A 14,591-nucleotide genomic window follows, 5' to 3' on the forward strand; every position below is an offset into this window, starting at 1 on the left:
AATGAGCGTGCCCAGTAACTGCACTGTTATAACAAGAGGGTTAGTATGTGTTATTCTTATAACCCATTACCCCGTTGCTCTTACTTTCCCTCATGACGGCTCGGGCGGATATTCCACCAGATCTTACCGACGACGAGAAAGCTTCCTTGTTTCAATATCTCGACGCTAGTCTGAACTCCGAAATTCTCTACGCGCTATTGTATGGTGGGCAACAATGTTTAGTGCCTTGACATGTAAGTGTTGACTGATAGCAGGCATATACACCGGCATTCTTGCTGTTACATTGTGGCATATATGTGAGCCAAAGGCATCTCTACTACGGCATCCAATCTGACATGAGTGGCACAGTCATCAACAAACGCTGGCGGAATCGACGAGCCTTGGTCGTCGTCATTATTCTCCTTTATACTCTGATCAGTATCAATTTTGCTGTCAATTGGCCATTTGTATGCTCCGCATTCATCCAAAACGGGCAAAGCTTTTGGACCGTATACTCGAAGCTTATTGCTGTGGACCAAGCAGCTTATTTGGAGATGGGTATTACATCGTCCATGAGTACCATTCTCGCGGACTTATAATTATATATGGTGCGACTCCACTGGGGACTATTCACATCAGCTCACCATCTTTTTGACCTTTAGATTTGGTGCTGCTGGATGGTTTGGGAACGGCGCTGGCTTATTGTTCTGCTTCCAATCCTTTCCCTAATTTCCGCAACTGGTAAGTGTCCGATCTCATCAATCCTTTATATATATATCAACTTCAGTCTTTATGTGTAGTGTTGAAAATCACTGATGTATATCGTGCATACTCCAATGGATTGTATGGAGTATGCCCTACATAGCCTTTGTCTTGGCAACGACATTATGGTGTACACTGCTCATCATTTTCCGCATTTTGTATGTTACTGGAGTTAGACGCGGAGCAGGCGACCGACTGAGAGTTTATCGCCGTTTTATTGGAGTGCTAGTGGAATCCTCCGCTCTCTATTCAATAGCTCTGATCCTATACTTGGCTTTATTCTTTTGCAGTGACCCTGGATTTACTTACCTTGATGCAATCGCTGGCGTTGCGAGGGTGCGTTCACTACCTTGGACTCCTTCATCATTTATCGAATACCTTGTGTAGGGTGTTGCACCCACGCTTCTTGTTGGCAGAGCAGCGGCAGGTCACACGCAACCAACCGAAGAACATGATGAAAGTTCGCCGGTGTCTACCATTCGTTTCCAGACGTCTTCTCAGTCTTCTCAACCCTCGCAACCTTTCACTTCAAGCTTTCAGGGATCCACTATGCAGAGCGCAGTCCTTGATATGGACATTGAAGCCCAGACGGAGCGGCCGGATGAGCTTGTTGTATCCGTTATGAACAACTAAGCGTCAAGGTTCAGAGACTTATGGATCGGCTATTTTTTGTCGTAAGATCCTTTTTGATTATCTTGCTTTGCCCCATCTATTTTATGATCGTTTATACATTACATACCTCTGTATATAATATCACTTTAACTTTTATCATATTCGCCGTCTTCAACATGCGTTCAATTTTGGAGGCACGCAGTTTTCGGATTCATCCGGCTGGTCAACTCTTTGTTCTTCCATTCGTCAACATGTCAACAGTATGACCCACGCTCTACAGCGGCAGGACGCTCGTATTCCCATCCACCTGGCCCAACATTCTGCGGAATAATGTATCGGTAGAACAAGGACTTGGCCGAATGAAGGCCATGTGTAGTTGGAGAGAGTGTTGGAAGCAGTATAGTATGTAAGTGTCTTGAGTATTTCAAACCACGAACACGGGGCGACAATCATGCCTCAGCGTGGTTTTGGTCAGCACCATCGGTATGTCCAAGCCTTCCCGTGCTCGTCTAAATTTTGACGATGTGATCCACTACAGTCGCCGTTGTGGTAACCACATCGTATCGTCATTGGGGGTTATCATGATTGTAAGTGGCTATTGTAGGAACGTTTGTGTGCCTAATATAAACTAGGCCAGAATTTAACATAGTTGACTATTGTGACAGTATTGTTGATCTAGTATTGTTCGTTGTATTAACCCTTTCAGGCATTCGGTTGGGCGGCTTCATTGTCGATCTTCCAGCACTCCTTGCGCCTGAATGATGATGGTGATGAGATCTTCCTCGAACATTGCTTACGCGCAAAGGAGAGACGTACTCTAGAAACTCTTGCAGATACACATCGAAGCTGGCGTCGCTCTCATCTAGCAGCCCGAATATCTTTGGCTCGAACATCTTTGCTTCAAGACCGCCACTTCTACCGACAATCATTCGGACGTTCTTGATTCTGTATATTCCTCCCTGTTCCATCGTCCTCCCCATCGGGCGCGCCTGGTCCCACATCTTGATCTTCAGCACTGTTTCGGCAAGAGATTCGGGCCATAATTGGGAATGCATTGGAATGACCCGATCATTCTTCGTGTAGTCGGTAACATAGAGTTCGTACGGGCTATTGCCGGCGCTGTCAGATTTAGAAAGCACCTAGAAACTTATAAACCGTGTTTTTCTTGGAAAGAAAGAAGGGAAAGGAGTACCTCGACTACACAATCAAAATATCCCTGGAATACTATGTGGTCCACATCGCGGATGAGCTTATGCACTCGCCGAGTACTAGAGGAAACAATGCCACGTCCGGGGGTCTCTCCGCCAATTTGATGGATCGTGCCTAACTCGGCTCGTCTCTTGTCGAGTATTGCATTCCACCAAGTAGAGAGTTTGGAACAATATTCGATTTCTTGAGGCTGAGGGTTGTAGAAATGGGAGAATCGAACGCCCATGCCGTTGGGTGCGAGACTTTCGGAGAGAGGAGCATCGCCTCTGCTATGAACTATCTCGTTTGTTTCTGGCTTGTACACTACCCACTGAAGCTTATCGGGGTATCCTACGGTAGAGGGGCGGTTGTCAAACTTTGCGGTCTATAACAATTCAATGGTCGCGCATACTTACTCGTAGGTGGAATATTACACTACCTTGACGTTGCGAAGAATAACAATATCGTTGACCTCAGGGCGGGGAAGCCAGCATTTATACTTGGTCGTAAAACAATTGACGTTGAAAGCAGTTGAACCATTTAGGGTGCTGTCGTCAGCGGAGCAAACACTGGGATCAAGGATCTGTATGGGGCAAAATAGATCTGCAAGTTGTATTAGATTATGAGTATGAATAAAATCGGTCTAAAGCGAAGTCTTACTCCTGCTATGAGAGACCAAGAATGGTTCAGATACGGAATTGACTACGCCTATGATATTAATTTGCGTGCCCTGGTCCAGAACTGTCGTTTCCTTCAAGGCTACATATTGAGCCTGAGGGGTGAGAATGATTAGACAAGACTGACGGCCGCAGCATACGTCTTGCTTACATTGTAGAGGTCCAACCCAGCGATCATAGCAAGGGGACCTTTCAGGAGTGAGACCGAGTCACGCGAAGACTTTCCTGATTCAGCAAACGCCTGCTCAGGTGTATCTTTTGGATTCAAAGAAGGGGCCGTATTCCCTCTGGAACAAGCCTCGATAAAAGTTGTGGGTGTACTTGAAAAAACCGTCCTAGAATGGTTCATTGTAGCAGAGCCCGCGCTGGTAGGATTGGCAGTGAATTTGGCCTCAGAGGTTGGTACGATGTTGTCCGAAAACGAAGACGCTATATCGTTCAACGTAGAGCTTCTATCGCCGCTGCTTCTCAAGGCCTTCTTTTGTTTCTTCGTCAATTTGGGAAGTCTTGCTTCTCAAGGACGTCGACAGCTGTGTCATATTTGAATCTCTTTGCAAGAACTGGCGTATCGGTTGAGACGTTTAATGCATGAGAGCGCTTTCCTGGAGGAAGAGGTGAAGATGTATCATATCTGATGAGTTGAGGGGTCTAAGTGCTATGTCAGGCTTTCGACGCCAACTTAATCGCTTGAATTTGAACTTGTTTACCTTGGGAGTGGAAGGGAGGTCTACCAGAGAGTCCGATGTGTCACTGCGCCAGTAGCGATTCTCATCTATGGAGGCCAGAGCAGCTAGAGGGCTTGAGCGCTAAGAAACTGTACGGACAAGATCGAAAGCTCACGTCTCTGCAGCCAGGTGTCGATAATTCGGCCCTCGTTCTTCACGTCTTTGCGTGACTCGACCACCTTCAGGCAAATACTTGCATTATATTCCGACCTGTCTCCGTGGATCATTACCCCGTTCAAGGCAAAGGATAACTTGTCCGTGGGGCTCAGTTCCACCCCCTGCGTCGAGACGGAGTGAAGCATTCTCCTGCAAAAATAACGTAGAACGGGACAGCGCTTCGGTCATCGCTACTTGCATCGATTTTGAAGAGTATTTTCCAGTGATCCGTTCTGCGCCAAGTCATACAGACGGTTCCAGATATATATCCAGAATCGACCGCGTTGCTGCGCAGATCAATAGCAAAACACTGCAGAGACGGGTCATCGAAAATCAAATTCCTGCTTTTAAGTGTGCTTTGGGTAGTGTACGCAATGGGCGACTGCTGCATGGCGACTTCAAAGCGAGAAGATGTAGTGTCGATGATAGGGGACAATTTGAAATGCGGCGCGATTACGCGTCAAGGTCACCTAATATTTACCTGGCCGCATCAGGCCGAAACAGCAGCCAATAGGAAAGGTTCTTTGTCCAACCAATAAGGGCACCTCCAGCTCCTTTCTTTTTACTACCACTTACATGCCTCACATCAGGAAAAAGGTCAAGGCGAAGCCTACCGTTGAGGACGACCAGCCAAAGCTATGCTATATTACGCGACTTCCCTTTGAACTTATTGCCGAAGTGCTCCTGTATACCCGGTCACCCAAGGATGTCCTTGCACTGGCCCGATGCAACAAATTTTTCTGCGCAACTCTTGTTAGCAAGTCTTCGGATTACATCTGGAGATATACCAGAAACAACTGCAGACCTGCGCCTCTACCTGAGCCCTTGCAGATTTTCACGGAAGCGTCGTACGCTGCGTTTGTATTTGATGAAGGCAAATGCGAGGTAAGATTTTTGTATTTCAGCTGGTATCAATAGTCCTCATCAAGAACGCAGGAATGTGGGAAAGAAAGCAAGCTGATGTATGACTCGTTTGCTTTGAGGATTCGCACTTGCGGCATGGTGCGTTTCTCGGGTAACTACTAACAAGTACTTCACATGTATTGATCCGCTCTAGAGTAAATGCCGGACACAGCTTCTCGAGTAATCTTTTCCCGCTGTTGTGTCAAGTTTATTACGTTGACCTTTGTGCTTAGGACAAAGCTTACTTCACCCCAAGCACAGCCTGAATATCGCCGAATCATCTTGGAGTCTCTTCTGGTCCCCGAACACTCTGAGTGTATTGGTACGCCTTTTCCACCCTCATCGTCCTTCTTCTACTTATATATATCAGGTTCATTGTCATATCTTGCCGGAAATGCGGGTTGTATGTCCTTTTGTGAGTTACCCCGCACTTCCAAGCTCATTGCCATCCAGGGCCCAATTGCCAAAAGCTTTACCGCGTCAATGAATGGACCGCGGCTGTGCAGGAGTATCTTGATGCCTCTCACTCTCCGGAGGATCTGGATGTTGTAATGGAGGTCGGTCTTGACGTTGTTATACTATCATCCCACTCAATACGTATCATAGCGGCGGGCAAGAATGGCGAAAAGAATATCGTTGATGATGCCCACATTTTTGGAACTGTTTAAATGGAAAGAGAAGTATGTCAAAGCTCGGGATGCGAACAAATCGTCCAACCTTGACTTGTAAGCGTTATCTTGCCTTTAAAGGCCATTGACACCATTCTCAAGCTTTCCCAGTGCCAATGCTCTGGCGACAAAGGTTGGTTATGATCATTGGGATCTTATGCAAGCGCCCAGCTACGCTAGACTACATCGGAGCAAGAATACAACTTTAGAGAAAGTAACCGATTCTGGTGCGGTATTTCTCTTCTTCTTGAATCACACTCTCATTCAAATGACAGACTACAAGATGATCCATGAAGCTGTTGAAGCCGAAATACTCAAAGTGACCGAGGCGCGGAAACGGTCGAAGCATGAAGCCGATTATAAGCAATCACGAGAGCTCGTTGAGAAACACTATGAACGACTTCGCTGCAAGAAGGTCGAGGTTCCTTTGCCACCGCTAGCCAGTTTCCGCAAAATCCCTATTATTCATACTATTCAAACAACCCCTCCCTCGCCCGAGTTTGACGTCGCTAAACAGCTGCAGACATCGCTTGTCTCAACGCTTCTTAAGAGCGAGTTGTCAGCTTGGAGAAGTCAGGCCAAGAACGCGTTAGCCGGTGCTCTAGGTTTTGCAAATTGGAAGTCGGCAAGCAGCAAACGTTTGCATCCTGTGGATAGGATCAACGCCCGTTTTCGGTGCAAGAAATGTGCTCATACGGAGAATAAGTATAAAGAAGACGAATGTTTTGATTTCTTCGGCGTTTGTTCCCACCAATGCTCAAAGAAGTTGCGCGGGAAGCAAGAATGGGACGTTACCCGATTCTTGAAAGATGAAAAGGTTAGCTATAGTTGTTAGAACTGTCCGACCTAAATTTTAATCATCCTTGCAGGCCTTTGCAGCTATCTCGAAATTGGCTGATATTGCCTCAATTAACACTGAATCACAAGAGTCTATTAAGGCTTTCGAGGCACTTGACGCTAGAGTTTTGTGCAATAGCTGCACGGCTGCTATTGTATTGCAGTCTTCTGCCGTTGTGGGTATTCCCTTTCAACGTTAAGAAGCTAATCGATTGACTTCGTTACTCCTTTGTTACAGGCTGGTCATTCCCACCGTCATGAGGAGATGGAAATGTCCCTTCTCCCAGCCCCGGTCATCGAGAAGCATTCGCTAACTAAGGGGCTCGCTCTGAGGCTTATGGGACCGGAAGACAGGGCTAAGGTGTTGCGAGAGAACAAGATCTATGGGTGTCGCCATTGTCTGCAAGTGCGGACGACATCGACGGAGAAGCCTATGGAGGAGTCTGGGAAAGAGTGTATCCTGACATTCAACGGACTGCGATCTCATTTGAAAACAAAGTAAGTGTTCGTTGAACCTTTCTGGGAAATCAAGTGATAAAAATGCTTTGAATAGACATTTGGTGGACGGTATTCGAGATGAGGATTTTTACTGTTCCAAACCTTTGATCTGGAGAGAAGTTGGCGCGGCGACCTGCACTCCTGGTAAGCGACTGTTTCAAATGGGACAAAATTCTGGGAAAAGGGGTGAACAACAGATCAAATTCTGATCAAGGCTTTTGGTCATAGCAAAATGAGTCGGGATTCCCTTTAATGGTAAAGCCGACGCATTTTGCTGTGATCAAAAGTTTGGGTCAAAATGTTATCTGTGTTTTAATTGTTTCCCTTGCATTTTGACCAGCGCTAGTTAGTCAGTCACCTGCCAGGAGTGCTGATTAACATCTACATCACGGCGAAGTATGCATGTCAATGCGTATCATCTTGACCCTTGTAAAGGTTTAGCCGATTCTATTGGAATACGGCTTGCCGGACCGGATCCTACCCTCTTACCCCGAATTCCAACGGACAAGTCGCGCTCTCCTATACCCCCAATTTGCTTGATATCGTGAAAGGCATGAGTTTTCTCATCCTTCATGGTACATTCTACGTGTATAGTACGTTATATGTTCTACAAAGGATATAATCTTGCCCGTTTTCATTGAGTTTCTGAAGCTCAGGTGGCCAACTTCTTACTGAGTCCGACCCCGTGAAGCGCTTCGGTCCTCTCTTGTTGGTTTTCGCTTCCGGATGAAAGATAGGACCATTTACTTCCGGGTTCTCTCGCGTCTGTAAGCATTGCATCAGATGATGGTAGAAACCCCACGGTCTATTACCGGTGGAATATTCAGAGTGCTAGGTCGGTGTATAAGCATAGAAGCGACTGCTGATGATGTATCACATTGTTCGCTGGCATGTCCACCTCAGCTTGTGCTTCGGATATCGCGTCTAACTGGATAGATGATTTCTCCAAAGCTCTTGCTTCTGGGGAAACCTGCAACGTCCTATCATGTATTCTCCCTGACGGCTGGCTTCGCGACATCCTTGTGTTTACATGGGCCAACCGCTCCCTTCAAGGACATGAGAAGATCTCATCGTATCTCAACAGTGATGGCAACAACAGAGTCGTTTCAGCAAAGATATCCAATGTAGCGCTGGAGACGAAGGAGTTTTTGACTCCAGAGTACGCGTCAGCGACTGGGTCGGTCGCGTCGGGGTTTACGTTCAGCACATCTGTGGGCACAGGATGCGGATATGTGCATCTCTTCCCTGATGCGCAAGGTGTGTGGAAAGCACTGTCCGTACTCATGATGCTTGACGAGCTTTACGGACATCCCGAGGACGGTCCTGAGCTTGGAGTGTATGGCGAGCATACATTAGCTTGGGAGGATGTTCACAAAAAGCGAAGGGAAAGTGTCGAGGCGAATCCTCATGTCTTGATTAGTACGCCCGTCTTCTATGTATATTTATTGACGTGTTGATGACAAGTTTATGAAGTTGGGGCTGGACAAACAGGCTTGACAATCGCGGCTCGTTTCCGCCAGATGAATCTGCCTACGCTGGTAATAGAATCTAACCCGCACGTGGGTGATAACTGGCGAGCTCGGTATCCGACCCTTACTTTACATACTCCGCGGACTCATTTCCAGTGTGGGTAATATTTGTGTCCTTCATTTGTATGAGACTTATGACGCGCAGTTCTGTATCATCAATATCCGACCAACTGGCCGATATACGCTTCGCGTAATAAGGTTGCGAATTGGCTGGAGCACTATGCTATCAATCAAGACATGCACGTGTGGACAAACTCTCGGCCTACTGGCGTTCCCACCTATGACCCTGAAACGAAGAAATGGACTATTGTCATCAACCATCAGGGTGTCCCTACCACTCTTCATCCTACTCACATCGTCTGCGCGTCCGGAATTCTTGGTGCTCCTCGAATACCCGCGATCGAAGACAGAGATGTATTCAAGGGGACCGTCCTCCACGCTGAGAAGTATGGTGGTGGTAAGTCTTACAAAGGCAAACGAGTTATTGTCGTCGGCGCGGGAAATACTAGCGCAGATATTTGCCAGGATCTTGTCACGCAGGGCGCCGAGTCCGTGACCATGGTTCAGCGTTCATCGACCTGCGTCGTCGCGAAGCATCCTGGTTTCACCAATGGCCTGCTAAACTTGTGGCCTGAGGGTGTTCCGCATGAGATATCTGACCTCAAGTTCCTGTCCATACCCTTGCCGTTGCGAATGAAGATGGCTAGTGCTCGTGCTGGGGAGTTGGCGGAGGCTGAGCGCGAGATGCATGATGGTCTGAGAAAGGCAGGACTCGATGTTAATATGGGACAAGATGGGTCTGGCCAGTTCCCAATGGTATTCCAGAGGCTTGGAGGTTATTGTGAGTCTCATTTTTGATGCACGGAGGTCGAAGCATCACAAAACTATAGGGATCGACGTCGGCTGCGCAGAGCTCATCATTTCAGGAAGCGTCAAAGTCAAACAAGGTGTCGAGCTTCAGCGATATCTGAGTGATGGTGTAGTTTTCACAGATGGTTCCAAGCTGGACGCCGATGTTGTGATCTATGCGTGGGTGCCGTTCTTCGACGCATCAAGATCCATCATTGATCATTCTCAGGACCGGCTATCATAACATCCGTGATTCCCTTAAGAATGTGTTCGGCGGAGTCATCACGGAGCGCGTAGGTCAAATTTGGGGCCTCGACGAAGAGGGCGAATTGAACGGTTGTTTCAAACCATCTGGTCATCCAGGCGTGAGCATATCTGCACATCATCTTTCTTCGCCAGTTTATGCTTCTCTTACCAGCTCTGGTTTGGTGGCGGTGATATAAGCCTATGCCGAATTTTCTCTAAGCGCATGGTATGTCTTAAGTACTACTCTTCAGTATTATACTCTTGCCTATATCCAAATTTATAGGCCCTCGAAGTGAAAGCCATTCAACTTGGTTTGGTTAATCAATGAATGCTATACGTTCCGTGGATCCGATGCTATCTCTCGAGGCTCGTAGAATAGGCAGCTCAGACACCTGTATATTAAATAAACATCTATGCATTCTTACTACTAACGCACTATTTTGAGCCCAACGTAGGTGATCAGCTATTTTGCGTCAAAGCTAACGAGGATGTATGATGATAAGGTATAGTATCCACGAAGATCAATACTGGTAACCTCAAGCCAGTGTCGACCCTCCGTCGTGGTAGAGTGATGGCATTGATGGTGCTGGAGAAGAATGTGGATACTGTAACCAGGTCAAGCGAAAAAGCAAGCACCCTCAAGTGCCACCCCCTCCTTCGTAATGCATCTATGATAGCAGCGACTGAGGACTTTCCTTCGTTCTGCAACCCATTCTAAAGTCGAGGTAGACACCGAGTTGGTATGCACCATTGACTGACACTGCAATGTCCGCGCTGTGATGACCGATACGATGTGTGACTTCCTGAACCTTTTCAAACGAGGGCAGTTTCTCTGGATCAGTCCCTTTTGGCGTTCGCCCTTTTTGAGCGTGGTCGGTTTCCACACCTTGATGACGACATGGGCATATTTGAGGGCGGGAAATCGACCATCGGTAAGGAGGAGGTCACGTCGTCCCGGTATCCGCTGTGACATAGATGGCCCCCTGATTCATGCCCACTACGATCTTCAGCTGCTCCAGAGACGAGTCCTTCCCCGGCGGTGCCAGTGATTTCATCCACCGTTGTAGCACAACTTCGAGAGGATTACGTTGGTAGACATCTCTGACGCGGCCATGAATGTCGATACCGAGCCTCTTTATGTGGGAAACATCAAGAACTGGAGGGACATCTTTCCAGGCATGTTTGACCGCAGCTAAGTACCGTGTGAGTAGGAAGAGAGGCATGGAAGAAATAGCTTACCCGGTTGGCGAGCATGATCATGCATAACATTAAGCTCCTCGAGAGTACCAGCTGTAAAGGTGCGTTGAAGGAAGAGATTGAGGAATGGAATATCGCTATAGGTAACGTCGTTCAAAATGACTTGGCGCAGAATGTCATTCGAACCCAAAGATCCGTTCAGAGCCAGACGCCAAATTCTGGAGACTGGTGGCTCCCGAACGTGTGAAGAGCTGAACTGCGTTCCTCAACAAGTATCTTACGAGGATTGGAGTCGACGGAAACTTGACGGCAATCGAGGTCCGTTAGCTGTGGGAACAGCCCGACGAGCTTTGAAAAGCTCTGCTGATCTTCGAACTTGGCATTCGAAAAACGGATGGATTGGACCGGATGCGAATATAATGTCTTCAAAAGGTCCCCGGAGATGGTATCCATGTGTAGATCGTAAAATTCAAGTTTCTCCAGCTGTTGCAGGCCCTGGACCACCTTGGGGCCATATGATTTGGCTCCGCATATGCGAAGAATTAAGGTTGTCGTATCACTGGGGAGATCTTCAACAAGAAAGGCAGGCCATTTTTTGTCAGATGAAAGTCTGAGAGTGGAACTAAAGTGTCGCCGTGGAATTTGAAGGAGCTGAAGGCGGTTCAGCATCTAGGGAGAATCAGTATACGAACTTCGAAGCGACGTAATTTTATGCACACACTGAAGTGTCTTTCTATGACAGAACACAATGGTGCTGCATTGAAGCCAGAACAGCGTAGTAGTGGAAAGAAAAAAAATGACCGGTCTCTTACTTCAGCGGCCCAGTGCACCCGAATACCGAGTCTGCAAAGTCTCGACAAGTATGACATTCTATTACTTTTGGGATGCTAATCTACGCTCAGAAATACTAGCTAAGGCATACTTCCCAGTGAAAAGCATGACAACACCCAGGATACCCCCATACAACAAGACGTCTCCTAGTTTGAGGTCGACCCAATACCAGAGAAGTAAGACCTCAAAGGCACCAAGGGTAGCAGTGAAAGGAAGTATTTTCGCAGAAAAAAGCCGAGGCACGCGAGGCGATATATGCGCCCACTATACTTTTGTTAAGAAACGGCATTAAGACAGCGTTGAAAGGCACATACCAATCCCAACAAAACGACCCAAGGAGAAAGGACAAGGCTGGCAAAGAAAGCAGAAATGGCCTTGGGAGGTTGGGTTGGTTCAGGTCGGAATGTGTGTTCGATGAAAGGAAGAGGATGGAACGACGCTTCGTCCGGGTGAGGCGTGATGGGATGAGACGCTGGCACAAAAAGGTCGAAAAGGCTGATTTTGAGGGGCGAGTATTTTGGTGTCCCAATGATTAAGGAAACTTTCAAGGGTGCCTTGGACGTCGCTGGTAACGACGGTGGCACTTTGGCCATGTTCTAGTTCACCACCAAGTTCAGATGGAGAGTCAGACAGGCATAAGCGGTACTCACCAGCTCGAATTTTGCTTTTCCACCACTTGTCACTCGGACAGGCTGGATACCTTCTTCCCCAGACTCCTCATCATAGAAACGAAGGAAGGTCTGCTGCGGTTGCACGCCTTTCCCACTCTCCGCATCGACCGTCTGGAAGGTGATTTTCAGCGTGTCCGTTGGTGAAAGAGTGACTGGTGCGGGAGCTTTGTGCGCCAAAGAGATGCTAAGCCAGTTTTCAGGTCGAATAAGTGCAAGATAGATGGATGGTTACATACGGCTCTGAACGAAGTTGAGACCCGCTAGAAGATGTAACAGAGAACCTGGGCGATTGTAGGGTCAGTACAGACGCGTTCACCGCCGCCGCAAGCAACAGCAGGGATGCGAAGGAAAACATGGTCATGGAGGAGAGTAGGAAGCTGAAATGATCAAGTGCGACGTGTTCGTCCAAATATGGTGACCGAGTCCCCAAAAATAGATCTTAAATCGTAAATTTAGCGCCTATCCGTGAATTGTATATTATTTACTGGTAACTAGTGGAAAGCAATCGAAAACATGAAAATTAGACAGCACGACATATTTTTTATTGAATAAAAGGCGTTTTTCGTCATCATAGCTTAAAGCCTGACGCTGACGCCCACATCTCACCCTCAGAGTCATGTTCGAGAGTCTGACGTTTTCGGTCTGCTGAATCGAGTCGGTTCATTTCTGTAGCATCGGTCTCAGAGTAGACGCCTCGGCGAATATTCACAACAGGTATCTGACCCGGGACGCTGTCACCGGATCTTTGTCTACCCTTGTCCATTCGTATAATAACCGTCGAGGTGACCTAGAATGACGCCGCCCTAAGAGCCTAGGAAGGGGGAATGACAGCGGCGACTTACATCAATAGGTTCTGACGACAGACTCTCCTTTAATTTCTCTCGGGAAATTAGCGTATCCATTAGGGTCTATGAATGTCTGTCAAAACACGTAAAATAGAAAAGGACGATGTACATACATTTGTATAGATACGTCCGACAGGCATAGCAAACATGCCATAGAGGTTTGTCGCCGGCGAACCTATAGGCCTGGTAAATGCTGGGAACACAGTGACAGAAAGGGCAATACTAAGGTAGCAAATCAAAAGAGCCAAGGCAAAGATGCTCGAGAAGACTCCGGTTTGAATCGTGCCACGAATGAGCTGGTAGATAACCGAGTCTGTTGTCCTGAATCCTGTTCTGGATTTGTAAAGCACGAAGGACAGCGAGCCTTGATACGTCTTCCGTTAATAATAACATTGAAAGACGGAGAGGCGTTAAGCCCACTTGTTAAAAATAAGTCCATCACTGTTTGTCCGACAAGCCATGTAATGATGATAGGTTTCAAAACGATCAGTTTTAACACCCTGACAAACATATCTTCATAAGAAAAATATCTGTGATAGTTCTTCTACGCACTCATGAATAATCCAGGCCTAAATGTAACATCATCAACATGAAAGACCGTAGGAGCAGTGACTGTACGCACCCTGACTCCTGTCGCTATGCCAAAGCCAAAGACTGTAACAGCGCATATCATTACGCCGACATACAAGTACAGCTTTCCCGTCATCCGATATAGACTGGACAAAATGATTGGAGCCGAGCCCAGCGAAGGCCAAAGATAGACGTACCGAAAGCCCAAAAAGTTATGGACAAGGATCGCAGCAATAGCCTCGCTTATGGGGGTGAAAGGATAAGGCCAAGGCGCGACTGATTAGCGTCAGCACTGCTCAGGATGAAACAGCGAAGAAACGCACTGAGAAGGATTTCAGGGTTGGTATAGTTTTCAATGCTTTGTGGACCTTCTGGATCAGTTTTCAAGCGTCATCCCCAAGGAGAACACGACCAACCAGTAAAACCAAGCCATGTATATCTCCCTGCACAGCGTGTTTAGAACAAAAAAAATAGCAACGTTGTCGCGGCACATACCCTGCAGAATGTACCGAGTCATTCAAGAAAAGCAAAAGCACTGTAACCCTAAATTAAAGGCGCAGAGGTGAATGCTTTTTATAACACGGTTGTGGCTTCAATCGTACCTGATCCATAACGGATCCTTGTGCTCTATACCCACAGGTCACCTCTAACTGTCCGCCACAAGGATGCTGTCTTCGACTCACTGGATCCATAATACGTCGCGAACTGGAAAGTGACTATTCCGAAAAGATACGTATTGACTGGAGTTTGATCAGCTCATCTCTTATTCGCAGCGCACGTGAAATGGACTCACAAAATATGCCAATCAACAATGTACCTGTGTCTCTGATCAAAACATACACGATAAA

General features: G+C 47.2%; 6 protein-coding genes across 6 annotated transcripts; 3 read left to right on the plus strand and 3 right to left on the minus strand.

The window, feature by feature from the left end:
* The first annotated feature begins 32 nt into the window (after positions 1 to 32).
* On the plus strand, positions 33 to 1,459 carry EV420DRAFT_1765885 (uncharacterized protein). Its single transcript, XM_060480848.1, has 6 exons — positions 33 to 204; positions 255 to 296; positions 349 to 537; positions 642 to 720; positions 1,032 to 1,077; positions 1,129 to 1,459. Exons 1-6 carry the CDS (start codon positions 93 to 95, stop codon positions 1,372 to 1,374), a joined length of 714 nt encoding a protein of 237 aa, XP_060328459.1. The 5' UTR covers positions 33 to 92; the 3' UTR covers positions 1,375 to 1,459.
* A 596-nt stretch (positions 1,460 to 2,055) lies between these two features.
* EV420DRAFT_1645303 (uncharacterized protein) lies at positions 2,056 to 4,245 on the minus strand (the record flags this gene model as incomplete). Its single annotated transcript, XM_060477760.1, has 9 exons — positions 2,056 to 2,107; positions 2,170 to 2,492; positions 2,546 to 2,926; positions 2,981 to 3,144; positions 3,202 to 3,313; positions 3,370 to 3,696; positions 3,747 to 3,866; positions 3,926 to 4,008; positions 4,059 to 4,245. The coding sequence occupies 9 exons, from the start codon at positions 4,243 to 4,245 to the stop codon at positions 2,056 to 2,058; spliced, it is 1,749 nt and encodes a 582-aa protein (XP_060328460.1).
* Positions 4,246 to 4,584: 339 nt separating this feature from the next.
* Positions 4,585 to 7,650, plus strand: EV420DRAFT_618149 (uncharacterized protein). Its single transcript, XM_060482821.1, has 12 exons — positions 4,585 to 4,984; positions 5,036 to 5,101; positions 5,157 to 5,182; positions 5,236 to 5,324; positions 5,373 to 5,405; positions 5,456 to 5,559; positions 5,609 to 5,727; positions 5,782 to 5,897; positions 5,946 to 6,487; positions 6,540 to 6,683; positions 6,746 to 7,005; positions 7,061 to 7,650. Exons 1-12 carry the CDS (start codon positions 4,676 to 4,678, stop codon positions 7,212 to 7,214), a joined length of 1,962 nt encoding a protein of 653 aa, XP_060328461.1. The 5' UTR covers positions 4,585 to 4,675; the 3' UTR covers positions 7,215 to 7,650.
* A 245-nt stretch (positions 7,651 to 7,895) lies between these two features.
* Positions 7,896 to 9,957, plus strand: EV420DRAFT_1273299 (FAD/NAD-P-binding domain-containing protein; the record flags this gene model as incomplete). The annotated part of the gene is made up of 7 exons (XM_060467755.1): positions 7,896 to 8,424; positions 8,479 to 8,631; positions 8,680 to 9,375; positions 9,425 to 9,563; positions 9,613 to 9,748; positions 9,802 to 9,855; positions 9,913 to 9,957. 7 exons carry the CDS (start codon positions 7,896 to 7,898, stop codon positions 9,955 to 9,957), a joined length of 1,752 nt encoding a protein of 583 aa, XP_060328462.1.
* Positions 9,958 to 11,627: 1,670 nt separating this feature from the next.
* EV420DRAFT_1556630 (oligosaccharyl transferase delta subunit) lies at positions 11,628 to 12,731 on the minus strand. Its single transcript, XM_060473672.1, has 4 exons — positions 12,565 to 12,731; positions 12,308 to 12,512; positions 11,972 to 12,253; positions 11,628 to 11,921 (listed from the first exon to the last, which is right to left on the minus strand). The coding sequence occupies exons 1-4, from the start codon at positions 12,687 to 12,689 to the stop codon at positions 11,700 to 11,702; spliced, it is 834 nt and encodes a 277-aa protein (XP_060328463.1). The 5' UTR covers positions 12,690 to 12,731; the 3' UTR covers positions 11,628 to 11,699.
* A 165-nt stretch (positions 12,732 to 12,896) lies between these two features.
* On the minus strand, positions 12,897 to 14,260 carry EV420DRAFT_1481792 (uncharacterized protein; the record flags this gene model as incomplete). The annotated part of the gene is made up of 8 exons (XM_060469813.1): positions 12,897 to 13,115; positions 13,171 to 13,236; positions 13,287 to 13,506; positions 13,726 to 13,742; positions 13,796 to 13,889; positions 13,941 to 14,019; positions 14,067 to 14,111; positions 14,239 to 14,260. The coding sequence occupies 8 exons, from the start codon at positions 14,258 to 14,260 to the stop codon at positions 12,897 to 12,899; spliced, it is 762 nt and encodes a 253-aa protein (XP_060328464.1).
* Between the last annotated feature and the right edge of the window lie 331 nt (positions 14,261 to 14,591).

Source organism: Desarmillaria tabescens, assembly GCF_030435595.1.
Source record: "Desarmillaria tabescens strain CCBAS 213 chromosome Unknown EV420scaffold_28, whole genome shotgun sequence".
NCBI lineage: Eukaryota > Fungi > Basidiomycota > Agaricomycetes > Agaricales > Physalacriaceae > Desarmillaria > Desarmillaria tabescens.